The sequence below is a fragment of the Syngnathus scovelli genome, chromosome 17, assembly GCF_024217435.2.
Source record: "Syngnathus scovelli strain Florida chromosome 17, RoL_Ssco_1.2, whole genome shotgun sequence".
In the NCBI taxonomy this organism is placed as follows: Eukaryota; Metazoa; Chordata; class Actinopteri; order Syngnathiformes; family Syngnathidae; genus Syngnathus; species Syngnathus scovelli.
Genome location: NC_090863.1, coordinates 9061413 through 9086429, shown reverse-complemented (window position 1 = coordinate 9086429; position 25017 = coordinate 9061413). Strand labels below are relative to the sequence as shown.

Sequence of the window (25017 nt, the reverse complement as noted above, 5' to 3'; positions counted from 1 at the left end):
TCACGTGTCCACTGTCCAGACCCGGAAGTCGGTCGAGCACGCTGTTGTTGTGATCACGACTCAAGGCAACACTAAATTTTCACACCGAGTTGACTTTACTGATCTTTGGCATTAGTTAGTGACGTCATGGCGTTGGTGGTCGACTCTGTACCTGGACAGTTTGATGACGTGGAGGACGAGGGCGGGTAAGCAACCGCGTGCGCGTGGTTTATGTTCACGCGTAGCCTTGATAACCGCGTTTGACGTCACACTTAGGCCTGAGACCGTCGTGTGACAGTCCTGTTTTTAAAATAGTACCCGTCAAAATAATAACCGTGTGTTGTTTGTTTCGTTCCTCTGCAGCCAATCCCAAGCGTTGGACGTCTCACGTGATATCAAGCGAGCTGGCCTGCAGCAGTACAGCGATGATGATGATGACGACGATGATGAAGACGCTTGTGATGATGACGATTGGGCGTGGTCTGCCGCAGGAGGGGATCTAACCAAACGATTTAACCGCAGTGCCGTTGCTCAGGTGAGACGATTTACAGCTACGATGATGGATGGTAATGATCCCGTGGCGGTTTTGTTTTTCAGGCGAACAAACAGAATTTGCCCAATCACACGCTTCTTACCACAGACAGGTCGCTGAGGAGGTTTGAGCACAAGATAAACCTAGGTAGCCCCCATGCTCACACCCGCCCACTCAAAACATGGCACCTTTTCTCACGTGCTTGTTCATTTGCAGATAAGCTCAACTTGTCTGACTCTGTAATGAACAAAGTGACGACAAAGCAGAAGCAGAAGGACGCCGACACGTACGTCAGCGCTCCAAAAAGCGTCTTTGGGGAGACTGGGGAGCTAAGGCGGCGATCGCATCGGCAACCGCGTCAGCGATCGTTCCTTATCAGCTAGCCCGCAATCACAATGTGGTGACATTTGCCAAAATGACAGAGGTGGTCTTTGTTCTCACCTGCAGGTACCGCCTGAAGGATAAATCGGACCGGGCCACAGTGGAACAGGTGCCGATTAACGTGATGGAAATACTTTGATTGTGAAGAGGCTACAAGGTTTGTGCCTGACTCAAGTGCGGTGCAGGTTTTAGATCCTCGGACGCGAATGATTCTCTTCAAGATGTTGACTCGTGGGATCATCTCGGAAATCAATGGCTGCATCAGCACGGGGAAAGAGGTGAGCACGCGTTGATGTCCCTCTGCCACGCTCCGCCTCTCCTCAATGCGCCCATCCCGTCAGGCCAACGTCTACCACGCCGTCACTTCCGGCGGAGAAGGCCGAGCCATCAAAATCTACAAGACATCCGTCCTGCACTTCAGGGACCGAGACAAATACGTCAGCGGCGAGTTCAGGTCGCGCGCTCGCCTCTCTGTTCTGTCTCGACTCAAAGTCGTCCGTGGGGGCTAAAGCCTTTTTGGCCTACAGGTTCCGTCACGGTTACTGCAAAGGCAACCCCAGGAAGATGGTGCGAACTTGGGCCGAGAAGGAGATGAGGAACCTGATCAGGTCCCAGCTTTTCCGCAAGTCCTCCACTCCCCAAAACTGGCGCACTCACACTCAAACCTCCCTGACGCTCTCAGGTTGCAGACGGCCGGCATTCCCAGCCCGGAACCACTGCTGCTGCGGAGCCACGTGCTGCTCATGACCTTCATCGGCAAAGACGACATGTGAGGCCCGCCAGCGAGCTCTGCGCCGGCTGGTTGTTCGGCCTTCTCACGTCTGTCTGCCCTGCTTGAGTAGGCCCGCCCCGCTGCTGAAGAACGCTGTCCTGTCTGAGTCCAAGGCCCGCGAGCTCTACCTGCAGGTGGTCCACGACATGAGGAACATGTTCCAGCGGGCCAAGCTGGTTCACGCTGACCTCAGCGAGTTCAACATGCTGTAAGCGTTGCGGCGAGCCACTTTGCGGTGGCGGCAGCCGACCTCAATTTCTGCCCGATCCGCTTCCAGATATCACCGTGGCGGCGTTTACATCATCGACGTGTCGCAGTCGGTGGAACATGACCACCCGCGCGCGCTGGACTTCCTCCGCAAAGACTGCGGTAACGTCAACGGTGAGTGGACATTTTGAGAAGCCCCCTCGGCAGAGAGTTGAACACTTTTTCGCTTTCAGAGTTTTTCGGCAAGCGCGGCGTGGCGGTGATGACCACGCGAGAGCTTTTTGACTTCATCACTGACCTGTCCATAACCTGCGACAACGTGGACCAGTACCTGGAGAAGGTGCGTAAGCGGCGAGCGTAACCTCTGACTTTTACTCACCTGACCACGTATGCTGGCCGGCGCAGATGATGGTTGTCGCGGCCCAGCGGACGGCGGAACAGCGATCGGATGCCGACCAAGTGGACGAGGAGGTGAGAGACGGAGAGCGGCCACTTTTGTCCACGTCTCTGACTGGGTGTCCAATCAGGTGTTCAAGAAGGCCTACATCCCACGAACGCTCACTGAGGTCAGCCACTACGAGCGAGACGTCGACATGCTCAGGACGGGGGAGGAGGAGACCACCGCGGACCAGCACAATGACAACGTGAGTGGAGCGGCGGCGGCTGTCTGCGCTTTGCTCGCAGGAAGCTCCCAATCTTCACGAAAAGAGGAGCTCGGCGAATCACCGTCCTCTTCTTGCTTTCGGTTCTTCAGGTTCTCTATCAGACGCTGACGGGACTGAAGAAGGATCTTTCTGGCGTTCAGATGGTAGGATGGCTTCACACTGGCTTGAGGCTTTGAATCGCCCAAACCCCGTTCACGTTCTATCGCGACAATTCGTGCTGACAAGCTGCGGCTGGGGTTGGAAAAAAAAAAACCCAAAATGGCATCACGGGAGATGTGTGCGTGCGCTAAGACTTGCTCACGGCTGGGGAAAGCTGCCCCGTTCAATTTGAGCGCAATCCTCCGTCTTCAGGTTCCGGCTCTGCTGGAGGACAACAGCTTGTCCTCGTCGGAGGGGGAGCAAGAGGAGGTTGAGGAAGAGGAGGTTGACCAAGATGAGGCGGGCAAGGCCACTCGGACGCCACCCAGCGACAATGCTGAGCCCCTGGACAAAAAGGTACTTGTTTGCCACGCTCAGCGCTGGGAAAGGACAAACGTGGCCTTTTTGTTCCAGGAGAAGAAGAGGTTGGTGAAAGAAGCTCAGAGAGAAAAGAGGAAGTCTAAAGTTCCAAAACACCTCAAGAAAAGGAAGGAGAAAATCGCTAAGACCAAGAAGTGAAGATGAGTGTCGGAGCTGGCCCTCGGCGGCCTCATTCGTTTGGTCCTTCATTAAATAAATTTCGATGAACTTAGTGAACGCTTCCCCTCTTTCGGTCTTTGCAGTTTCTGATGCAGCACTGCGTGCGTGCGTCAACGCAAACTGGGGCTCTTAATATGTGCGTGGACACAACGAAGGGTACTGATTGGTGGCCCACATTGAAGGTTATGTCAATGCGTGCTGAGCTTCTGCAGGTGTTGACGCTTGTGAAGGCGTTGCAGGGTGCGTGCGTCGGGCTGCTGACGTCTACAATCACGTGGAGATTGACAGCTGGAAGGTCGCCGCCTCCGCCATCATCATCCGGGAAGCCGGAGGCGTCGTCAAGGATACCGATGGTGCGTCGTGTCGGCTGTCGTTGGCGAGTGTCCTCCTCAGGCTCCCGCTTCAACATGATTTCACGGCGAGTCATCGCAGCCAGCTCGTCGGCCGATCGGATCGCGCGAGCCTTTCTCTGTTGCCGTGACGACGATGAGCTGAGCTAATAACATGCTCGTCGCCACGGCAGCGTGGTGACCAATCGGAGATGCTTGATGCAAGATAGGTTAAGGTGGGAAAAATGAATTGTTTGCACTTTGCTGTTAAAATGGTTAAAAAAAAAAGTGTTCTGAAAATTGAAAGAACCTTTTCGCATCCATTATCAGTTCAGTAACGTGATTTCATCCAGATGTCATTGATGTATTGACTTTCATCTTGTATTTAAAAATGTTTTGGTTCAGTTTCTTCCCTCATTCAAAATGTCCACTTACGCTTAATTGTATTGACACAACTATCACATTGTGATCAAATAAGCCAATAAAACTCTTTAGAATGTTGACGTTTGTTACTAGCTAATCTCCATCGGTAGCCCAAGCGGGTCCCGGTGTGACCAGCAGAGGGCAGTGGCGGCAGCCACACAGGTGGAGAACGAAGAAGACAAAACCCGGAAGTGAGTGGCGTTACTGATCCGCACCGTCAAGCTAGAATTCAGCATCACATCGTCCTTCTCGTTGTTTTTTTAAGTCGACAATCGTAAGTTGGTCATTATAGACTTTTGGTTGTGCTTGTTTTGGCTCCACTTTCCCGTCGAAGCTGAAGATACACTGAAATATGAACAGACTTGTTGATAGTCACCCGTTCAAGTAACGACGTTTTCTTCAACCTTGCCTCTTAACCGCTACTTCAAATGATTCCAATGTGATAATTTGTCTCTGAGACGTGAATGTGCGTACAAAAGTTTGGGGTCACTTCAAAATTCACAAAATAACGAGGATAACATCAAACTAATCAGGAATACACACGATACGTTGTTGATGTGACTGACTATTGTAGCCGCAAACGTCTGCTTTTTAATGCAATATATAAAGTCCTATTTCCAGCAACCATCCCTCCAGTGTCCATTGGTCCATTGAGTTTGCCAAATGTGTTAGAAGGCTAATGAATGCTTAGAAAACCCTTGAGTAATTATGTTAGTTTTAATGGAAAACTCTAAATAATCTGGGTGACCCCATACTTTTCAACAGTAGTGTACATGCCTTTGAAAAGCGCTCTTGCATGTTCTGATGCAGACCACCAAGTATGACGGACATTTGGCAGAGCGCTATGGATCACGCTGTCGCTGTGGCGCGAAAAGCTGGACAGGTACGCAACGCACACGCACGGACCCGGTGTGTCGTAGATGCATGGTGATAATAGCGCTTCTGGTTGTGATTGGCAAGGTGGTACGTGATGCGGTGGGCGGCGTGCAAAAGGAGGCAGTGATGGTCAAGAGTTCGTCCATTGACTTGGTGACGGAGACGGACCAGAAAGTCGAAAAGCTTATCATCGAGTCGATCAAGGAGAAATTCCCAACGCACTGGTACAAACTTCGTGTATGTGTGTCTTGTGCGTTTGTGCCCATGCGCGTGCAAAGAAAAGCAAACCAACGCCGGAAAAGCCACTGTAATACAGGACGTTTCCTGCCTCTGGACCGGCCCAGCTTAAGCTTTTTGGCAACCATCTGGGAAGTGGAAGTGGGGCGGCCGGCTGATGGTGTCGTTTGCACGCCAGCTTCATTGGGGAGGAGTCGGTGGCTGCAGGAGAAGTTTGCCTCCTGAGCGACAGTCCCACATGGATCATCGACCCCATTGACGGGACCACCAACTTTGTTCACACGTGAAGTCCATTCTTCTTCTCCTGCTCCCCTTCGCCCGTGCCAACCCTGACCCCGCTTCCTGCCTCCACAGATTCCCTTACGTCGCCGTTTCCATCGGCTTTTCGGTCAACAAGCAGGTGAGAGGCCTGTCCCGTCCCGGTGATGTGGAAGCATGTTGTTGGATTCTGTCCACAATTTAGGGAGCGCGTTATCTGCGCCTCACGGCAAAAGCCTTTGCCAATCACCTGTTATCCAATTTACTCACTGCGTGCTCGTTTGATTTCTTCAGATTTAGGAAAATGCAAACACACTGAAGCAGAAATTAGACAGATTGGTTGAGTTCAATCACAATTCTTGTTCAAAAAGCTCTGTTTTCAGGAAAGTACAATACAGCGCTGGGCCCTTCAAGAGCGGAAAGTCTCCATTCAGAAAAGGCAAAGTCCAAGGTTGTTAGATCAATTTTATTGTGGGCCGGGATTGATGGGCGATGAGTCTTCGGGGTGGGGCAAGTTCGAAGGAGAGTCTGCTTCCATGGGAGTGGTGCTGGTTATGGGCGATTCGGTGCGTAGGTGGGGGGTTGTTGGTGTGTGTGTGTGGAGGGGGGCTGTTGTCTTCCATCCCGTCTTTCGGCCTTGGCGATCATCTTTGGCCGAGTTCTCGGGTGGGGGCTGCTGTCTTCCCTCCCGTCTTTCGGCCTTGGCGATCATCTTTGGCCGAGTCTTTGGGTGGCTCCTTCTGGCACCTGCTGGTTTTATCTCCACGTGACCTTCCTGTGAACATTCTTCTCCAATCTTGGACATACACTGTCGTACCTCATTCAACCGTATCTTTTCTTTGTTAGGCAAACTATTTCCCTCTGTGCAGAGCGTTCAGTAGTAATCAAAAACTGGCGTCTAGCATTAGTCAAAACATAAGATACAATACAGTACTGAACGGTCAAGATGACTCTGGCTGTGTCCATGATTCAGAGAAAAAACATCAGGCATGCGTTCCACAGTTCCTTAAGGGTCATTAAGCTATTTAGGCAATATATCAAAAGTCATTTGTTATTTCAAAGTCCTCAGAAATATATCAGATCATAAAGTTATAAAAACCTTTCTCATCACCACTTATCAAAAATGTCTAGTTATGTCTTCTTTATTGATTTGGTGTGTAGGTATAATTATATGCTTAAAATGTTTCTTTTATTTCTTTAATATGTGAATATACTTGTCTGCTTGTGTACTTTATTCAATGAGGTTTGAGCATATCTGTTTTTGTAGCGAGGCAGGACTTTTTGTATTTCGACCTCATTCCTTCACTGTCAATGGAGTGCCTGGTCTCGCCGCCTCGCAGGTGGAGTTTGGCGTGGTGTACAGTTGCCTGCGGGATGAGATGTACACGGCGCGGCGGGGAAAGGGAGCCTTCTGCGACGGGCGCCCGCTGCAGGTTTCTCAGCAGCAAGGTCAGCACGTCGTCCCTCGCCGATAAAGACAATTGCAATGAGGAAGTGATGTCGACTACGTTCCTGTAGACATCCGGCAGGCCCTTGTCGCCACCGAGTTCGGCTCAAATCGAGACCCTCTAGCGGTGGACAAGATGTTCTCCAGTCTCAAACGGGTTCTCAGCATTCCTGTCCACGGGTAGCGTGCCTGCTGTCCAGGTTTGGATACATGGACTGACGGCTGATGGCGTGCGTGTTTCGTTGCAGTGTGCGTGGCGCCGGAAGCGCCGCCATCAACTTGTGCCTGGTAGCATCCGGCTGCGTGGAGGCATACTACGAGATCGGCATCCACGTGTGGGACATTGCCGCCGGCTTGCTCATCGTCTCCGAGGCCGGTGGCGTCCTCATGGACGTCAAGGGTGAGAGCTCTGCTGTCGTTAGGGCGACGCGGCACCCTGCTCACCTGCGCCTGCATGCGTACAGGAGGCCCGCTGGACTTGATGTCTCGCCGCATTCTGGCCGCCAACAACAGGAGCGTCGCCGAGCGTCTCGCCAAAGAAATCGATGACTTCAGTGTGCGCCGAGACGACGACGCCTCTTGACCTCTGAATTTGAGCGCTCATTGCTCACGACTTGATTCTATTGGGGTGACACCCTTAGTTTAGTTTTGTATTAGCCAACCCAAAGCGTCTCTCTGACCACGCAACAATTTATTTTATTTTATTTTGCGCTATGGAAGTGATGCATTTGGCGAACATCCCCTGACGACACGGGCGACACTTGCCGTGTACAGCCTCATCGTTAATGTGAAACAAGTAAATGGATTAATTAGTCACATTTGACAGAGAAAATTCTGATGCCTGCTTCTATATCCATTTCACAAATACACGTTTTGAATTCTGACGATGCTCATTTGTGTTTTTCATGAAGTCATGTTGAAGCTTTTTGTTTTGGGTTAGGTGGGGTGTGTGTGGCCTCCAGCAAGGACAGAGGAAACAGCAGTGCCTCCCATTCTTTATTTGCGCAGGAAAAAACCCCTCATGAGCCGCTCATCGGACCTGGGGTAAAAGTTTGGATGTGCGATGCCCTCCACTCCTTGCCCTCGGTGAGCGCCCGCGGCTGGTGCATGAAGACGCTGAATCGGACGCCCTGATTGGCTGCGGCCCTGACGAAGCGGCCATTTGCCGTTAGGGTGACAGCACGCAGCGAGTCCCCGGTCCCGAAGATCAAGAGCGAGCGGCGGTTGACCTTGGCGCTGGGCACCAGCGCCAACGCTCGCTCCGATGGCTGGTCGTCCACCAGGTGCAGGCGCGCCAGCAGCTGGTCGGCGCGCTCCTTCTCGCCGGGCCCGCCCAGCGTGTCCAAGATGAGACGGAAGTCGGCCACAGCAGCGCTGCAGGCGTACAGCTCCTTGCCTGCCATGAAGTTGTCCAACAGCGGCAGGACCGGCTGGCGCCGTTCCTGGGCTGCCTGCTCCGTCAGGACGGGCTCCCGGAAGGCCAGGTGGCACCGGCCATGGCTCAGTGATGACACATAGGCGATGAGCGCAGTGATGTCCATGTTGACGCGGCCGCACTCCTCGCTGCGGACCGCTGCAGGGAAGGCCAGGCTTGCCACCAATGTGGTGCGGTCTACCCGGGTGAGCTCTGACTCCTCCCCGCTGTCCTCATGGTCCTCATGGTCCTCGTCTCCCGCTGCCGGCACAGCGTTGACGGCCACGATGTCCCCGCGGACGGCCACGCCCATCTCCTCGAGGCGCTGCGCCATGGGGCTGGACACGCCGTTGTAGAAGGCAAAGACAATGTGAGGGTGGAGGTACTCGACGGGCTGCTGGCGGCTGGCGCACACAAAGTCCTCGGCCTGCCCGACCACGCTCTTGGCGCCGTAGCTGCCGCGGCCCTGCCAGATGCTGTGCAGCGCCTCGGCCTTCCTGCCCACCGCCTTGACCCACGTGTGACCGCCATTGGCCACCACGTCCACCACCAGCGTGCGCTTGTTACCAGCAGCGTCTCGGTAGGAGAAGACGTGGAGTACCGCCACCACATCCTCCAGGCTCTCAGCTGAATCCAACACAGCGGTCAGGTGTGTGAGGTTGGTGCTGTGTAGCTGAGACTCTTTGAGAAGAAGCTCGCCGCCTTCTGCCCGCTGCAGGAAGCGCAACTCGGCGCGGAGCTTGCCACAAAGTTTTCCGCGTCCTTCCACGGCTGGACTGATTTGCTCAGCGCGCTGGCACAAGGCCTTTGCCACGCCCATTTGCTCCTGTAACATGTCCTGGAGAGACATGACGCACGCATTCTACCTGGGGACACACAAGCCATCCATCCATCGATCAGGAAGGAAGGAGGGAGGGGGGACTGCGCCGGTTGTTTGTTTTCGGAGGTACAAAATTTATTTCTAGTGCACACACACGATTGATTTAATTGCGCTTTGTTCCACGCGATTTGAAACTTCTTGACAAGGCAAGCTACGCAAAGCGGCCAACGTGGTCGTCGTCATAGGAAACATCGCACGGTCGACCTAGAACTCTACAAACAATGGACGAATAGGGAACATGACGGAGACTTACGTGTGACGTCGGTGCCTTCGCCTGTGGTTGTTAGCTTCTGAAGCTAACTGTAAACTTCCGCCTTCGACAGGAACGAGCAGGGATGAGCTTCGTAGGAGGAGACGCCCCTTTTGAGCTGCGTGGTACGTGCCTTTGGCGACTCTTTGCTAGGAGGGTCAGAGTCGTCAGTGGACGGCTGAAAAATCCTCAGACTTGGCATGCCGCCACATCATGAACTGGGAATAACCTTCCACAGGTAAGAACAAAACTATTGCGTTTGGTTACTTGTTGGTAAAACAAAATGCAACCTAGTGAATATTCGACTGGATTAAATTATAACTTAAATTCAACGTCGACCTCTCTATCATGGCTGCCACGGAGGCACCTCTTGGGTCAAAAGTTTTGAACTTGAAAAAAAAAACTTGAATCTGAACATATTTGAGAAGGACTGGACCTTGGATGCGCTGTTTCAATAATGGTGCCCTCTACTGGCACGTCTACCTTAATCCTTTACCTGACGGAACCATTTATTCATTTGCCACACTTCCCACGTCTTTTGTCACAATATAAAATAACAATAAAAAGACCTGAAAACAAGGTTTGACAATATTGAGAAAACAGCAACAATACAAATTAGTATCCCCAAATCAGCTGTCAATCAAATGTTGACAGTGTGACCAGTGCCGCATCAAAACAAAATCAAGTTGAGTTTGATAATAAATATTTTTATTTAGCAGTCAAAAATGGGATTGACAGGAATCATGCTGGGAGGGGCTAAGGCACATGAAGCAATGAGGTCTGGTCCAACCCGTTGAAAGAAAAAAAGAACACTTGCGAGCGTGTTCCTGGGGTTGGAGGTCGGGCACGCACGCAGGCACGCACACACTCTCTCTCTCTCTCATACACACTCTCTCTGTCTCTCTCACTCACTCTGCTTTCATCAGCTCTTGGCTTGTTTCCTTTTTTGGACCAGCTCTGCCAACATCTTGTAACGAATCATGCAGTCCTCCTGAAAAACAAAGGCGCCCACCGTTTTGCCTGCTTGATCTTTTCCACAGACATTTTGTTTCTTCTGTAGGTTGTGCCGCGGCTCACCTTGCTTTTCCCCGGAACCACTTTGGCGATGCGATCCCAGCGCTCAACGCTTCCTCTGGGGAACTGCTGCAGGGCCAGTTCCAGAAGCTTCTGCTGGTTCTGAGTCCACACTGCTGCCGCCTCGCCTGTGTCCTTGTTCTGCTGCGGTGCTGCTGCCTCTGCCGCTTCCTTCTCTTCGTCCACCTGGTCAAGGTCGAAGTCTTCCTGCCGCCGAGACCTGATGTGCCCCCCCTCCCCTTCGCTGGTTGCCATTGTGCACTTCCTGCTCCTCCGCTTAACCGCCGCCACGTGTTTGTCCTGGTGCCGTTCCTCGCCGGTTCCACACGTCGTAATGGCGTCACAAACAGGAAGCAACCTCGCAGGAAGAGACGGCCCCTTCAACTCGGACAGCTTCACCAGACCTGCGGTGGCACGCGGACGACAGCTGAAGAAGATGCCAAAGAAGGCCGGAGCAGAGCCCAGCGGAAAGCGTGAAGCCAGCGTGTCGACCTGTGCTTAGGTGGCTAAGGTCTTTGGCTTGTTTGACTTTGGTGGTCACCTGTCGACAGAAAGAATGCAAGGAACGAGACTGTCAAGTTAACGAGCTAAGGAGACAAAGCGGGTTCTCTGCAAGCGAATTGCCATGCCGGCGTGTCACTCACATCCGTCACGGATCTCCCCAACTCGTGGGCGATCTTCTCCCAGCGACCGGGCGTTCCTCCCGGGAATTTCCCCATCAGTCTGCTGAGGAGGCTGATGTCGTCCTCGCTCCAGTCGGACGCCTAACGCCGGCGAAACGTGACACTTAGCGTGCGTACAGGCTGACGGTAACAAGGTGGCACCTTCTTCCTGGCGGGCCTCTGATCCTGGAGCCATTGGTCCAACTGCTCTTCCACTTCCTGGATGGATCCTGTCTGCTGGTAAACTTGCAAGTTTGCCTGCTCTGCCGACGGCTGGTAAACGGGGAAGTCCATTTTGGGCTTCTTCACCTTTGGCCTCTTTTCTCCTGAAAGCACAAGGTGGTGTGAGCTATCAGTTGACAAGCTGAAGAGAAAGACGCCAGGTTCTTACTGCCTGCAACTTCCTGTTGAGCTTTTTCTTGCTCCTCTTCTTTTCTCCGCTGCTTCATCTGCTTGTAGTCTTCGTAGTACTGCTGCACCTCCTGCGAATGATGAGCGCGTGAAGCTTTTGGAAAGCTACACACACATTCACGGCTAGTGTACCTGCAGGGTTTGGGGCATGTGTTTGATTGACAAGTAGAGCCACATGCTGACTTTCAAAGGAAGAAGATCCTGCCACTGGGGGCGCTCCTCAGACCTACACGCACACCAGAAATGATGACATCACAACTGGAAGTCGGAAGGCCAAGTCGAGTACCTGTCGGTCGCGCCGTATTTGACTTCTTCTTTGGTGTTGACCTTCTTTTTCTTCTCTCTCTTCTTTTTGGCCAGCATTTCATCCTGCAGGTGCACGGGGCGGGAATGTGAGCTGCCACGGCCAGACGCGCACGTGTGGCTGACTCACCAGAAGCTTCTCCAGGTAAACGGACCAGATGACGGCGTAGTGTCCGACGGTGACAATGACAAATAGCAGGAAGGCCAGCTCGCTGTTGCTCATCTTCCTCACGCGGCGGTAGTAGAAGACGGGCTGCCGCCAGTCGGGTAGTCCGTTTATCAGGATGTCGTCGTACCTGCGTGCACCAACGCAGAAGGTAAGAGGCCAGGCTGGTGCGGTGCAGCGCGGACTGACGGTGGCGCTCACCCATAGCGGTGCTCACCTGCGTCGTCTCTCGTCGTCCTTCAGGACTTCATAAATGGCCACCAGCTGCCGAGCCGCACAAAACATTTCATACCTTCTTGCGTGCACATTTGCGTACTGTCACAGCTCAAGTTGTGTTATGATGCTCGTCACCTGTCGGAATTGCTCCTCGGCATTTTCATCTTTGTTCTTGTCAGGGTGCAAAACGAGCGACAGACGGCGATATGCCTTTTTGATTTCTGACGCCGACGCATCCTGAACACAAAGTACTGAAAGTGATTGAAATACAAAAGAATCAAAGTGACTGTTTTAGACTAGCTCTATAAATATTGCGACAATAAGAACAAAGTCACGTTTACGTTCTTTTTCCTGTGCCGATGCACCACAATCAGACCGACACAACATGAAATCGCAAGATTCTCCGATTAGCCACCCATACGCGGTTAGCAAGTGACAGACCAGGCCTTGAGCTAACCAATTTCCCACGGTACAACTGAATGAATGTCTCTCACGGCACAGCAGTGATGCCGCGGCACGGTGGTTGGAAAACACTGCTAGAGGACCCCAGCTCGAAGGAGATATCGCCCAAGTAGGTGAGGAAATTATCACACGCACAAACTGGTGTGCTCATTTTATGTCGTGGTACAGTACGCAATAATCGGTTCCAACTTCCTGCAGTGTCAACGATTCGCATGAAGCAGCTGCCGCGTTGGCCCCTGTGGACTGGAACCGGGTCGCGCGGTACACCGTTGGATCGTCGTGCATGTTACCATGGAGATGGTCGGAATGGCACAAACCTGCTCCAGCGACAGGAAACGGTAAAAAGTGTCCGGAATTTCCTCAACGAGGTCGAGAAGCTCGAGGTCCGCGTCCCAAGCGTCCGATGGAAGGCCGAAGGACAGGAAAGCCAAGCCGCATAGAGTTAGCCATCCGTCCACGGTCATCTTGCGTTACTCGCCTTACCTCGCGGAGTTCCCGATCGGCCAGCTCAGCGGGCCGTTGACCCGGAAGTGCGCGCCAGTCACATCCGGGTCACTTGTCCTGACACCTTAAAAGAGCTCAATTTTACCATCTCAGCCAGGCCAACGTAAACGACAAAAATGGCTGATTCCGCTCAACTGATTTTGTTTATATTAATGTAGTAGTAAATGTAGTAGTAAATAAAAGCTAAGTTTATATTCTCGTAAATTATGTTTTGCCTTTCGCGGCCTGTGTCACGATAGAGGTCGCTGTTGTTGCGTGAGATCGGATTGAAGCCGGGAAAGAAAGAAAAAAAATCAGACTTTTTTCATATGAAGGCTTTTTTTTTTTTCTGCAAAAGCACATTTTCACACATTTGACTTTTGTTTTAGCCAGCAGCAAAACCCCATTGCGATTTCCACTCTTCCTGCTACCTCATCAGGTTGAGGCAGACCTTTTGACGTTTGCGCTTTGAAAGATTTTCATTTTGGCAAAATGATGTCACGTGTTTGGAGAAGGCAGGCAGAATAATATTTGTCGAGATGGGCAATTGAATATTTTTTTTCTTTTAGCGAATTTTACAGTGATATGACAATCTTCCTTTGCTGCCCAAGATATTGGGGAAAGCATTTTCCCAACAACCGCCTGTATGGCTTCCCCCACAACAATCGTTTGTTTGGCGTCACATCGATGACAGCAGTGAAAGTTAGTCAGTTGCGAGTCGCTAGTTTTTTTTTCCTTCAGTGCAACATACAAGAGAAAAAAACAAATTCTTGGCTGATGGGCGCTTGACCTTTCTGACCTCGAGGTGCTTCGACTCTTGTGACTTGTGCCACCGGCCGTCGAATCATTGCACTCATCAACAGACGTCATCTTGTGTTCTGGGAGAACGATGCCTTCCCTCCTATTGCCACATACTCGGCGAGCCACAACCCATCGTGTCGCCCTCTTTGTCTTTCCAAAACCAAGACCTCAACTCAGCTGTGAGTTTGTAGGTCAGTGAACAAACACATTGTTGCCACGGCGACCGGTTTTGGCCGGCCCGCTTCTTGGGTTTGGAAACTTTCGTTTGACCGCCTCGGCCGCTTCTTGTCACTTGGGAGGATGGTGGTGCATTGGGGGCTGGACAAAAACATGCACACCCTCTTGGAAGGCTGTTGAAATTCCCTCCCGAGCCAACGTTCCATCCTTGGCTTACGTTTTTTGTCCGGAACGTCTCCTTGGTTGTCCACCAGCGTTCGACGAGACTTTTGACGCAAACGTGATCAAATATGACATCATAGCTTATTGGAAGGTCCTGCGTTCTCTCCCCCCCCCCCTTGACCTACCAGCTTTGGGCCCGCGTTTCATGAGCAGCCACACTGCTCCACGATCATGTCGCGAATGTCCTTCTTGACGATCATCTGCTCGTCGTCAAAGTACAGCATGGACATGGCGCGCAGCCGCGTGGGCACGCAGCACGACTTGACGTTGGGGAAGAGTTCGGAGCCCCTCATGCGGTACTGGTTGATGACGGCGGTGTGGAAGGAGAGCGCAGAGCCGCCGACGCTTGCCATATGGTCGGCGGGACAGTCTCCCTCGCAGTAGTTGGCATGGTAACCGGACGGCGCGATGATCCAGTCGCTCCAGCCGATGTCTTGAAAACTCACGTAAAAGCGCTGCTTGCAGCACGTGCGCGTTTTGCCATCGCACTCCAAGCTGCGAGCCGTCCGTCGACGCCGAGCCGCCTCCTCTCCGCCGCCACGCAACGCCACCGTCAAGAAGGGCCGATGGGATTGGTTGCCGCTGACCGAGGCCAGGACGGGCGTGGCGCCAGCCCCGGCGCACAGCGGGCAGGACAGCCTGAGGTGGAGCGGCCCATTGGCTTGGTCCAGCCAAGACTGGACGCAGTGCGGGACAGCCAGGACGTGCCAGCCACTGCGGCGTGTGTCCGCCATCTTCTCGGCGGCGGGCACTTCCTGCTCGGCCTGGTGGAGCTGCAGTTTCACTTTGCCTTTGGCCCGAGTGCCCCGGGACAACTTGAGGAAGAGCCACAGTTCGGCCCGCTCCACCAGCGCTGCCTTGCCGCCTTCCTTAGGGAGCTCGAAGGTCAGTGTGTTGCCGGTCTCTCCTGGTACACACAAAGGCAGCAGCGACATTAGCATTGCTTTGCCGTGTTAGCAGACATGCTAAAAAAAGCCCCCAAAACGGCCCTTTGTCTCCTGTGCCGACTAATTAGTGAGTCTGAATGAAGTCATTCTTTCTTCGTGCCTCCCCCTCATTAAGGAGTTCTTTCACAAAAGTGCTATTAATATCTCGGCTCGGCGCCCTCCACTCAACCCTCATTACGCTGATGTGTTTGTGTGACACATTAACCGGACAAGGTCCCGCCATGCCCGTTTGGGCGTGCCGCTTGACCGGCAGGCAAGCATGCACATCCCGGTGGCGAGCGAGCCCTCTTCGAGTAGAATTTTCGGAATACGCTCGCTTGTGAACTTTCGGGAAATGCTCAAATCTCTAGAAGTTATCTCGATCCCTTCCCTCAACGTTCCAGCAATCCTGTTCTGGGAATTTGGGGCAGTTTGGTGACTGAGTCGATCAGGTCATTACGCTGGCTCTGGAACTCGATGCTCTCTGGCCTGTGTTGAGTCACGCCGACTGCCTCAAATCGTTTATTGACGGCACACGCGTTCTATTGACACTCAGGCCACATTGAGAAATTGCATTCTGTCATGTTTGCATGTGCACTCACCAGGCTCTGCAAAGGCGATGACCTGGGCGGCAGCGGCGTCGGGCGCCTCGGGGTCGGCGCTGTCCTCTTGGATGTCCACGCTGCCGTCGTTGGCCACGCGGCCCACGTGCAGTTTCTTGATGGCATTGAGAAGCGCGGCGCGGGGCAGCGCTTGCGTCAGGTTGGGTCGTGCGCTCAGGTGGAGCATGTTGAGGATGTGACGCTTGACCGCATCCACCATGTCGCTGGAGTTCTTCCTCACCTGGCCCACGGTGCAAGAGGTGCACTTGGAGGACTCGGCCCCCTGCTGGAAGCCCGCTGGAATTTCCGACTGCGGGACCAGCGAGTCTGACGGACCCAAGTGGACAAGGAGGCTCAGAGCCAAAAGTGCTGCGGGCAGCGAAGCGGAAGTCATGGCCATCTCCCGCCAGGCAACTAAGTCAGTCGATGCGCGTCTGCTCCCATTGAGCTGTCGTTCTGCCTGCCTGGAGCAACTCACCTCGGCCTCGGGTCTTCTGGTGAGCTGCTGCCCTCACGTACACTAATTATACTCGGCTGTCCGTTTGATCCCTCCCTCCACCACACAGGAATTTCCCTGTGAGTCAGCCACAATACACACACACATGCACGCACGCACACGCACACACAAACACACACACGCATACTTTCTCTTGAATGAATGTCACGACAGAGGAGGAGGACCACGATGTGTCTCTGATATATTCATGCCAAACACATACGCAGTCATGAGTCAGAGCGTTAGCTTCACCATCATCATCAACATCATCATCGCCTCACGTGGGGAAGAGACTCGGGTGGTGTGAGAGTCATTTTTGGAAAGAAAACGCGCGCACGCGCGCACGCACGCACGCACCCTCTGCTGGTGGGATCAAACGTCACAGATTTTTATTCATTTATATATATAGTGCAAGATATATATATACTATATATATATTTTACAATTTGTTATTCGTTTAGCTCTTACCTGGAATGTTTTTCTCCTAACTGCGTATAAGGACAAAACGTAAAATGTATGCTGAATTTGGAAAAGCAATCATTAAAATGTTCTTGAACTGTTCTGCCGAGTATGAGTGTGTCTGGCTGTGATGTATGATCAAGTTTTGTGGTGGGTAGTATGTTGTAATGTCCAAAGCTTAGACCAAACCTACGCCCTTGGTGAGAAGGATGGGTTGATGACGTCACTTCGAAGGTGTCCCCACCCCCAATCCCATCTGCGCTCATCCTATGAGTTGACACACAACTTTATAGATTTCTTACTAATTCATTTCCACCGCAGGCAGTGAAGTCAGTCTCTGGCTCCTCCAAGGCTCAAGGTGAGATGTTTGGCAGAGCTGATGTACATTGCATTGTGGCCAATAGGGTTCTTGTGCCACTTGACGGGAAGGACAGACGCTAAGCGTCAGCAACGTGCAATGGAACGCAGTTGTGCTGCCCTCTGCTGGATGAGAGTAAACATACAATCGTTGTGTGTCTGCCAAGCATCCAAGCAAAGGTGAGGATTAGGCTCCGCCTCCAATTTGCATCACTTGGTTTAGCCGCTCGCGCACGCGCTCTCCACATCCCCGCAACCCCGCCCCCCCCCCTCGACGCTGTTTCGGCGTTAATCCGTGGCGGTCATGGCCGACATCAAGACGGGAATCTTCGCCAAGAATGTGCAGAAAAGACTGAACAGAGCTCAGGAGAAGGTAAGTGGCACCGGCAGCTGGACGAGGAGAAACGAAGGGGAGGTGATGATGAAGCAAAGGAGGAGTGGGAGAAGGAGATGGACGCTGACGTCCTTGCAGGCCGCGCGCGGCAGATTACAGACGTCAAATGTTGACGTTTTTAGATTGCTATACCGATGACGTCACTGTTGAGCGCAAGCAAAAAATGTCATTGAGTGCTAAATAGACGTTCTCACCATAAATGTTTTTTTTTCTGAAGATATGACGTCGTGTGTGCGTGTGATGTGTAAATGTGTATATGTATATAGCCACGCCCCTCAGTGCTGTGAACTAGATGAGACGATCTTGCATGCATGTCACGGATGGAGGATTGCCAAATATACATTGTTAGCAAATTGGAATCTTTTTAATATTACAGCAAGGTGCAGTATGTTTGAAATTAAAGCTGAAAATAAAGGCAGAGGCATTTGATGGGCCCAATTAAATCCTCGTCCGCAGCCACACATCATTGCGTGTTTGATTATTGAAAGCGACATGCAAGTCCAGGCAATATTTGGACAGATGTTTTGTGACGGCGCAGGTGCTGCAGAAGCTGGGAAAAGCAGACGAGACCAAAGATGAACAGTTTGAACAAGTTGTCATCAACTTCCGAAGGCAAGAGGTAAACATCACACGTGACACGCAACTGCGACTCACAACTGTGACTTGCCGCACATTCGGGTTCTTATTAACGAGTGCTTTGCGTGTCAGAGTGAAGGTTCGCGACTACAGAGGGAGATGAAGGCCTACATGGCCGCCATCAAAGGTGACGTATGCCGTGAGCAGTGTTATTAGCCACTACGCTCGCACTGCCGCTAATGCTTGGCGCTTTTGTTGCATTGCAGGGATGCAACAGGCCTCCATCAACCTGACGCAGTCCCTCCATGAAGTCTACGAGCCGGACTGGCACGGGAAAGATGATGTCATGACCATTGGCAAGGTAGGCCTTTGTCTTCTTTCCTAGCGCCCGTTGAAGATCCTCCTTCCAGGCCACAAAGGATGCCGAGCTGGCCACATTGACGTCATCCCAAACAATATGAAATCAAGTCGTGGCGTAAAAGCCCAATCATTTTCAGCATTCTGTCATGTGGTGTGTTTTTTTTTTTTCCCCTCCATAGGATTGCGATGCATTGTGGGAAAGTTTCCACAATAAAGTGGTGGACTCGACACTGCTGAATCTGGACGCTTACTTGCTGCAGTTTCCTGACCTGAAGGTAATCGGCCGTCACACTGATTAGCTTTTCGCGGCTTTCGAAGTAGCTGACGCGTTCCCGTCTTCAGACTCGCGTGGCCAAAAGAAGCCGCAAACTCATCGACTACGACAGCGCTCGTCATCACCTTGAAACTCTGCAGATGGCCGGGATGAAAAACGACCGCAAGATGATGAAGGTCAGCAGTCAAGCCTGCCCACATCTTTGTCGCTTGAATCTAACTAAGCTAGCTAACTCATCATTTGCTGTCTCCTGCCCTGACTTTTGCAGGCTGATGAGGAGCTGAGGAAGGCCCAGCGAGTGTTTGATGAGCTCAACACTGGTCTGCAGGATGAACTTCCAAGTCTTTGGGACAGGTAGGTCCCTGTGGTCATCTCATCACCAATTTTGGGAGGGAACAAGGGAGTGGCTGTGTTTCTTTGAAAGGAGTCACATCATTCTGTTCTCAGCTTTCCCAACTTTACTTTGGCACAGTGGCCATCTTGTTCATTTGGAACATTTTGGCGCCCTCCCAGTAGGTGCATTCATTGACCGCGCCCAAAGTGAGCAGGAATCCTCCCAGATCGGGCCAATAGAAGAAAATAGCTTTTGCTGAGGAATTAGCATCGCTCCAAAAAGCTGATTTCCAGCACGACGGGTCTCCTTTAGCGAGCAAACCCAATCCCCAAAAGCATGCTGTGAAAATAGACGGATCACCTTCAGGAAAAAAACTGAAACGTCACCGACAAACGGCATGTTAGTCGGACATATTAATGCAATTCAAATCGGGAGTCGTTGCCTTTCAGCCGCGTTGGATTCTACATCGGGACCTTCAAAAGCGTGACCAGTTTGGAGGCCAAATTTCACCGAGAAATTTCTCTGGTAAGATGAAGCCACCTAAAATTGTTCACATTCCATTCTTGGTGCTTGATGATCCCTTTGCTTGCTCCGCCGGCAGGTGTGCAGGCAGCTGTACGAAGTGATGACGCAACTTGCTGAGCAGCACGCTGACAAAATGTTCACCATCCAGGGAGCACCCAGGTGGGTGGAGATGACTCATGGCTCAGTGGACATGTTTGAAAAGCTCAAGACATTTCCATTTGGCTCCTCTAGCGATTCAGGGCCGCTGCGGCTGGCCCGGACGCCGTCGCCGCCCGATGACCAAAGTCCGCCCGAGAGTCCGGAAGCCCGTTTTGATCACACGCTCCGCCCGGTTTCTCCTGGGCCGCCACGGCCCAAATCTCCCATGCAGGTGAGTCTGCGTGGACCGAGCGGAAGGGGAAGCCGGCTTTCCGCTTTCTCACAACTTTGCCAATGTTTGCAATGCGCCCAACGCCAAGAGTAAATTGGAGGTGCGCGACGGCGAGCCGGGCGTTGAGCATGTTCGTACCCGACGGCTTGATTTGTTGCTTAATGTTCTGTGGCTGTTCTTCTTTGCTGCACGCGCATCTCTTGGATGGTGAGTCAACCTGGGATCTGAGTTTGTGCTTGTTTGTGTGGACAAGTAACCGTGTGGTGGCCTCAGCAACATGTTTGTTTGGACAAACATGTTATGTTTGGCAACGTGATACAATTCTGGGGAGGGGCGGGGGTGCTGTTGGTGAGAGTGGCCGGGGGTGTAGATGAGAGCGCTGGAGTGGCCGGGGGCGCTGTTGGTGGGAGCGCTGGTGTGGGCGATGGCAGTCGAACAAAATCCCGGACAATTTTGAAATTCTCCCAGGATTTTTTTTTCGGTCTCTAAAGTAGGACATGTCCGGGAAAAAGACCGTCTCGTCCACGCCCCTCGGCTACTGCTTGGCTCTTTGCAGTGTCCCATCTGTTTTCTGTCAAGCCAACCAGCTGTTAGCTAGCATCCTAGGCTAGCTCACGTAAGCGCGCCGCACACCGGCTCGTAGTTGTGCCTCCACTCCAAATTTGAACGGCGTTCTGATGTCGCTGTTGTAACGGCCGTGCATTTGCTTTGGCAACAAATATTCCGGGAACAAAGTGAAATCTGTCCGGCTGTCGCTACCAACTCGGCTTCGTGTGCAAGCATATGTTGTCCTTAACAGTCAGACTTGCCTGCATTTATAATTTGTGACTTAAAAGCAAAATGCAGGGAGCCGTTACCGCCGCCGCCGAAATGGCCAATAGGACGCAGTCGACGGAGGGGCCTGGTGTCAGTCTTTTTTGGGGGTGGGAATGTCCAGTTCAGTCACCTCTTGCAGTCCTTGGATGGAGCGTGGCATCTTAGGACATTGCAGAAAGCAACATTTGGGGTTAGGGGGGTGTTTTTCAGCACATCGTTTCCTTTAGTTGGGTTAGAGGGAAAACATCTGGAGTAGTTGAGTTTCTCACTCGTGAAAGGATGTTTGTTGAATGATGGCAATTTTGCTGTTGGGCAGATGAAAAAGGGCCCGCCGGTGCCTCCGCCCCCCAAAGTCACGCCTTCCAAGGAGGTAGCGGAGGAGCATATCATCGACCTGTTTGGAGGAGAGTTTTTACCAACGCCCTCACCATCTCAGGTTTGAGCATTTCAACGGAGATACGCTGCGCTACACGTTGCCCATTTAACCGCCTTGTGCGTCCACAGCCCAACGAAAGGCCGGGAGAATCGCTCCTCGATCTCGATTTCGACGCCTTCCAGCCGGATGACAGCGTGTCGCCAATACCGCAGGTTGTTAACACAAAAACAAGGCGCATACGTTATATAATCATCAAATAATCATATGAGAAGAGCATCCGGTAGTGCTGCTTTGTAAAATGTCCACACAAGTGTAAACTTGATGCTTCCCTTTCTCCCAACAAGACGGCCGCGCCTTGGGATACGTGGTCGGTGAGTGCCTTTGCCGTCGCCACGCTCGATTGGTCGCTGACACCATTTCATACATCAATTCTCTCCTTCTAGGCTCAGCCAGCCCAACCTGTGAGTACGTCTTCATTGAGCTCCAACTGCTTTGTTGCGGGTATTCCAGACAAGACTGAAACTAGAGAACCCGAACGTCCGGCAGCACTGTCTTTGCCTGGCTTCGTGCGACTTTAACATTTCATTCCTTGCTTTTGCTCAGGCCTCAGAAAGCGGCTTTGTGGCTAACTGGTTAGCTGACTTTGGTTCAGCGGCCACCAACGGAGAGGCTTCCACAGGGGAGGCTGCCGCAGGAGCTCCTGAAGGGGCAGAGGGAGGGGATGGGGGTGGTGATGGAGAGCCAGTCACCACTCCTCCTTCTCCTCCTCCTCCTCCTCCTTCCAAGGACAGCGAGGCAGCAGAGGATGAGGTTAGCGGCCGAGATGAACCGTCTCAAACACAGGCAGCGGGGCCGCAGGACACCTCCGCGAGTTGGGGCGGTGCTGAAGCGGACAAAGGTGGTAATGATTGGCAAGAAAGGACACGTGTCACGTGCGGAGATCCTACAAGTGATGCGTCGTTAGGTGGGATGGACACGCAGGTGGGAGGCTCCTATCCTTCTGCAGAGGAACCGCTGGCCTTTGACCTGGATCCTTTTGCGGAGGCACAGGGAGAAGGCACGGCTCCCGACGATTCTCTTGTCGAAGCACGGGGAGGAGTTGACTTGGATGTGGCTCTTGTTCCTGAAGCGCAGGGAGGAGAAGGGGGATTAGGCGCAGATGGAGGAGCCCTCCATTCAGCTCTTTTTGCTGACATAGGGGGAGGGGGTGAATTTGATTCTGACCCTTTTGCTGAAACTCGCGGAGAGGGGGGATTTGATTCGGATCCTTTCGCTGGCATAGAGCGAGGAGACGGCACGTTTGAGTCCGACCCTTTTGCCGAAACAGCAGGAGCGTTTGAGTCCGACCCTTTCGCCGAAACAGCAGGAGCGTTTGAGTCCGACCCTTTTGCCGAAACAGCAGGAGCGCTTGAGTCCGAAACAGCAGGAGCGTTTGAGTCCGACCCTTTCGCCGAAACAGCAGGAGCGTTTGAGTCCGAAACAGCAGGAGCGTTTGAGTCCGACCCTTTTGCCCGAGCCCTTGAAGCAGGTGCCGTTCCTTCGGATCCTTTTGCCGAAACACGGGGCCCGGATTCATCCGATTGCACTCTTTTTGCCGTATCCTGGGCTACAAACGACGCAGGTTGTTCGAAGTTAGAAGCCAATCTCGCGGCAGACTGTTCTCTGCCCTCCGGAGATGTCGGAAGCTGGGGGGATCCTTTTGCAAACAGTCTTTGTGCAGCGTCTGCAGATGCCGACGTGTCCTGGAAGCAAGCTGACAAGAACAGCTGCTCGGACCCTCCTAATGAACGCACGAGCTCAGCCACGGCCGTCCAAGGCGTAAATGTTGCCAAAGTCCGCAAGGAAGCTGAAACTTCGGACATGTCCGAAGATGAGGCTGCAAACCTGAGATTTGGAAAATTGTACTACGGTGTAGCTAAAGAAAAGGAAGAGGTACTTTGCTAGCGCGCTACTTTGGCAGCCAGTAGACGTCAGTTGACATTCCAAAGTAGCCACTAACCCAAACCCAATCTTGCCTTCTCCTCTTAACACCTACCCGTGTCTGTCGTGTGATAGAATGTTGGCTCACAAGCATGTGATTGCCTCGAGCTCGCCAATTACAATGTTTGAGAAAAGCCCAAGGCTCGTCGTCATTTAGCTAGCGAGCTCAGTTTAGCTATCTCACCTTAGCTATCTGGATCTTCTAAAATTCATCCTTTCCCTGCAGCGCCCCTCACCTGCACCCCTTCTTGACACATCTTTGCTTTTGACTTTATTGTTTTTCTTGAATTACCGATTCTCATCCCATTCTGCAGGATGCCACTGGCCCGTCATTCTTTGATGAATTTGATCAAATGGTGAGTAGCCATTTGATGATTTCCAGTCTTCCAATGATTCTCAAACAGAATCAAGGATATGGCAATGTGTCTTGTTTGTTTTGAACAAGAACGAAGCCGATCCTGGACCAGTTGAGGCTTTGGAGATGCCCAATCCAGCTCCAGCTGCTGATGAAGAAGCACCTCCGGATTCCCTGGCTGGGGAAGAAGACCAAGCGCCGCCGGTGCCTGCTGCTGTCGAAGAAAAGAGACCGGAAACTTGCAACGCTCCTCAGGAAGAAAACTCTTCTGTGAGTTTCTATCTCAAATGCACTTTGATAATCTGAGGCCACCCCACTTGAGCGTCAAGTCTCCAATAATGTACAGAGCTCTCTTCCAGTGAGCATCTTTGTGTCAATGTATCGTCGTCTCCGTGTTTTTGCAACTGGATGAAAAGGGCACAATATGGATTGCGTGTGCTCGGCAGGGAACCATGCCCATCCCATCTGTGGTGATTGAGCCCGCCTCCAGCAATGAAGGCGACGACGATCGCGACGCCGACATGATCTCGCCCTCCGCTCCCGGTGACAACTGCGTGGCGGCCGACACGGCTCCGCCCAAAGCCGCGGCCTCGACGCCTGGGGGACTCCCCGCTGACTTCTTGTACAAGGTCAGACTAGTACCGATGCCTTTGCCGCATCAAAAAACAACGAACCGGGTGAAAATTGCAGGTTGAGACCATGCACGACTTTGAGGCGGCTAACAGCGATGAGCTGGACCTGAAACAGGGTGATGTGGTCTTGGTGGTTCCCACCGCTTCAGCCGAGGACCAGGTGAGTTGCCGGCCAGGCCAAGGGTGTCTTTCTATTTGCTGAGTGAGGTCGAAACCGGGATGTCTTTCCCGCTGCAGGAAGCCGGCTGGTTGACGGGATTCAAGCAAAGCGACTGGGTGATGATGGGAAGTGGAGCTCCAAAGGGTCTTTTCCCAGAAAACTTTACACAGCGTTTGGAGTGAGGAGCCTTCCAGCCCGGGACTTTTTGGGGATTTTGTTTCTTTTCCCAGGGTCAACCCTGCGCCCTACCCGTGAGGAAACAAATTGTGAGTACGTCTTAGTGTGTGCATGTTCCATCTCAAAAGGCAGTAAAGCAAATTATCACCCAAAGGTGTCTCATCGTGCGTGGTTAAGAATCCTCCTGAGTCACAAACTCAGTGATGTCGTTATTTGTGCTCATATTTACTTTGGTCATCAGTGTAGTGCAGCAACCAGATGTGACATTTCATGTAGTTCTTCCCTAAAATAGATTGCTCCTCTTACAGTGTTATTGTTCTTTGAACATGCCTGTGTAACAAAGCGAAAGGAAATTGTCCTGTCAAAAAAGAAAAGTTCACCTGCATTTCAGTGAGAAACCAAATGTGAAATCAGTATGAAGTTGAGGATAGTGTATGTGCAAATCTCGTCACGGTGTCCAATTGTATTATCACAATAAAGATGTTTGGTTGAAATTGTCAGAATGTTTTGCTTGTGTCCAATTGATTCCATCAATGTAAAAAG

The 25017-nt window shown here is 52.2% G+C and overlaps 6 protein-coding genes across 8 annotated transcripts; 3 read left to right on the top strand and 3 right to left on the bottom strand.

Annotated features, from left to right (window-relative positions):
- The first annotated feature begins 34 nt into the window (after nt 1-34).
- Nucleotides 35-3266, top strand: riok1 (RIO kinase 1 (yeast)). The gene is made up of 17 exons (XM_049747786.1): nt 35-185; nt 343-514; nt 577-658; nt 728-797; nt 959-1001; nt 1078-1170; nt 1234-1346; nt 1420-1500; nt 1575-1661; nt 1735-1872; nt 1942-2045; nt 2105-2211; nt 2277-2342; nt 2399-2515; nt 2626-2679; nt 2888-3031; nt 3089-3266. The coding sequence occupies exons 1-17, from the start codon at nt 127-129 to the stop codon at nt 3191-3193; spliced, it is 1635 nt and encodes a 544-aa protein (XP_049603743.1). The 5' UTR covers nt 35-126; the 3' UTR covers nt 3194-3266.
- An 833-nt stretch (nt 3267-4099) lies between these two features.
- Nucleotides 4100-7395, top strand: LOC125985241 (inositol monophosphatase 1). Its single transcript, XM_049747911.2, has 9 exons — nt 4100-4240; nt 4777-4849; nt 4927-5066; nt 5258-5362; nt 5434-5479; nt 6678-6786; nt 6856-6964; nt 7033-7184; nt 7249-7395. The coding sequence occupies exons 2-9, from the start codon at nt 4787-4789 to the stop codon at nt 7365-7367; spliced, it is 843 nt and encodes a 280-aa protein (XP_049603868.1). The 5' UTR covers nt 4100-4240; nt 4777-4786; the 3' UTR covers nt 7368-7395.
- A 372-nt stretch (nt 7396-7767) lies between these two features.
- On the bottom strand, nt 7768-9048 carry c17h7orf25 (chromosome 17 C7orf25 homolog). Its single transcript, XM_049747837.1, has one exon. The coding sequence runs from the start codon at nt 9046-9048 to the stop codon at nt 7804-7806; it is 1245 nt and encodes a 414-aa protein (XP_049603794.1). The 3' UTR covers nt 7768-7803.
- A 966-nt stretch (nt 9049-10014) lies between these two features.
- On the bottom strand, nt 10015-13360 carry dnajc1 (DnaJ (Hsp40) homolog, subfamily C, member 1). Of its 2 annotated transcripts, none has more exons than XM_049747798.2 (12): nt 12940-13360; nt 12296-12397; nt 12162-12208; nt 11909-12074; nt 11762-11844; nt 11608-11701; nt 11456-11546; nt 11227-11390; nt 11047-11166; nt 10895-10943; nt 10406-10806; nt 10015-10319 (listed from the first exon to the last, which is right to left on the bottom strand). In XM_049747798.2, the coding sequence occupies exons 1-12, from the start codon at nt 13084-13086 to the stop codon at nt 10251-10253; spliced, it is 1533 nt and encodes a 510-aa protein (XP_049603755.1). In that variant the 5' UTR covers nt 13087-13360; the 3' UTR covers nt 10015-10250. The 2 variants fall into 2 exon arrangements, with proteins under 2 accessions (XP_049603755.1, XP_049603756.1); XM_049747799.1 differs by having other exon boundaries at nt 11762-11850; nt 11915-12074; nt 12940-13359.
- amph (amphiphysin) lies at nt 11949-24977 on the top strand. 2 transcript variants are annotated; one of them, XM_049747758.1, is made up of 23 exons: nt 11949-12095; nt 12662-12735; nt 12821-12960; nt 17193-17518; nt 18078-18158; nt 18248-18302; nt 18382-18476; nt 18655-18750; nt 18818-18925; nt 19018-19103; nt 19533-19608; nt 19685-19767; nt 19840-19978; nt 21111-21230; nt 21299-21382; nt 21515-21541; nt 21614-21631; nt 21774-21980; nt 23465-23506; nt 23596-23775; nt 23952-24134; nt 24196-24297; nt 24375-24977. In XM_049747758.1, the coding sequence occupies exons 4-23, from the start codon at nt 17450-17452 to the stop codon at nt 24477-24479; spliced, it is 1956 nt and encodes a 651-aa protein (XP_049603715.1). In that variant the 5' UTR covers nt 11949-12095; nt 12662-12735; nt 12821-12960; nt 17193-17449; the 3' UTR covers nt 24480-24977. The 2 variants fall into 2 exon arrangements, with proteins under 2 accessions (XP_049603715.1, XP_049603716.1); XM_049747759.1 differs by lacking the exons at nt 11949-12095; nt 12662-12735; nt 12821-12960; ... (13 more) ...; nt 21614-21631; nt 21774-21980 and adding an exon at nt 21987-23102.
- On the bottom strand, nt 13443-17198 carry LOC125985212 (inhibin beta A chain-like). Its single transcript, XM_049747855.2, has 2 exons — nt 15834-17198; nt 13443-15212 (listed from the first exon to the last, which is right to left on the bottom strand). Exons 1-2 carry the CDS (start codon nt 16231-16233, stop codon nt 14449-14451), a joined length of 1164 nt encoding a protein of 387 aa, XP_049603812.1. The 5' UTR covers nt 16234-17198; the 3' UTR covers nt 13443-14448.
- Nucleotides 24978-25017: the final 40 nt, after the last annotated feature.

Excerpts from the sequence above, each read along its gene's own strand:
- riok1 (XM_049747786.1), top strand. The coding sequence starts at position 127 with ATGGCGTTGGTGGTCGACTCTGTACCTGGACAGTTTGATGACGTGGAG. Across the intron at positions 1,501-1,574 it reads GAGATGAGGAACCTGATCAG|GTTGCAGACGGCCGGCATTC; the intron begins GTCCCAGCTTTT and ends TGACGCTCTCAG. Across the intron at positions 2,343-2,398 it reads CCGACCAAGTGGACGAGGAG|GTGTTCAAGAAGGCCTACAT; the intron begins GTGAGAGACGGA and ends GTGTCCAATCAG.
- LOC125985241 (XM_049747911.2), top strand. The coding sequence starts at position 4,787 with ATGACGGACATTTGGCAGAGCGCTATGGATCACGCTGTCGCTGTGGCG. Across the intron at positions 5,363-5,433 it reads ACCACCAACTTTGTTCACAC|ATTCCCTTACGTCGCCGTTT; the intron begins GTGAAGTCCATT and ends CTGCCTCCACAG. Across the intron at positions 6,787-6,855 it reads GCAGGTTTCTCAGCAGCAAG|ACATCCGGCAGGCCCTTGTC; the intron begins GTCAGCACGTCG and ends ACGTTCCTGTAG.
- c17h7orf25 (XM_049747837.1), bottom strand. The coding sequence starts at position 9,048 with ATGTCTCTCCAGGACATGTTACAGGAGCAAATGGGCGTGGCAAAGGCC.
- dnajc1 (XM_049747798.2), bottom strand. The coding sequence starts at position 13,086 with ATGACCGTGGACGGATGGCTAACTCTATGCGGCTTGGCTTTCCTGTCC. Across the intron at positions 12,075-12,161 it reads GACGACGAGAGACGACGCAG|GTACGACGACATCCTGATAA; the intron begins GTGAGCACCGCT and ends TGGTGCACGCAG. Across the intron at positions 11,167-11,226 it reads AGAGGCCCGCCAGGAAGAAG|GCGTCCGACTGGAGCGAGGA; the intron begins GTGCCACCTTGT and ends CGCCGGCGTTAG.
- LOC125985212 (XM_049747855.2), bottom strand. The coding sequence starts at position 16,233 with ATGGCCATGACTTCCGCTTCGCTGCCCGCAGCACTTTTGGCTCTGAGC. Across the intron at positions 15,213-15,833 it reads CATCGCCTTTGCAGAGCCTG|GAGAGACCGGCAACACACTG; the intron begins GTGAGTGCACAT and ends TGTGTGTACCAG.
- amph (XM_049747758.1), top strand. The coding sequence starts at position 17,450 with ATGGCCGACATCAAGACGGGAATCTTCGCCAAGAATGTGCAGAAAAGA. Across the intron at positions 17,519-18,077 it reads TGAACAGAGCTCAGGAGAAG|GTGCTGCAGAAGCTGGGAAA; the intron begins GTAAGTGGCACC and ends GTGACGGCGCAG. Across the intron at positions 24,298-24,374 it reads CCGCTTCAGCCGAGGACCAG|GAAGCCGGCTGGTTGACGGG; the intron begins GTGAGTTGCCGG and ends TTCCCGCTGCAG.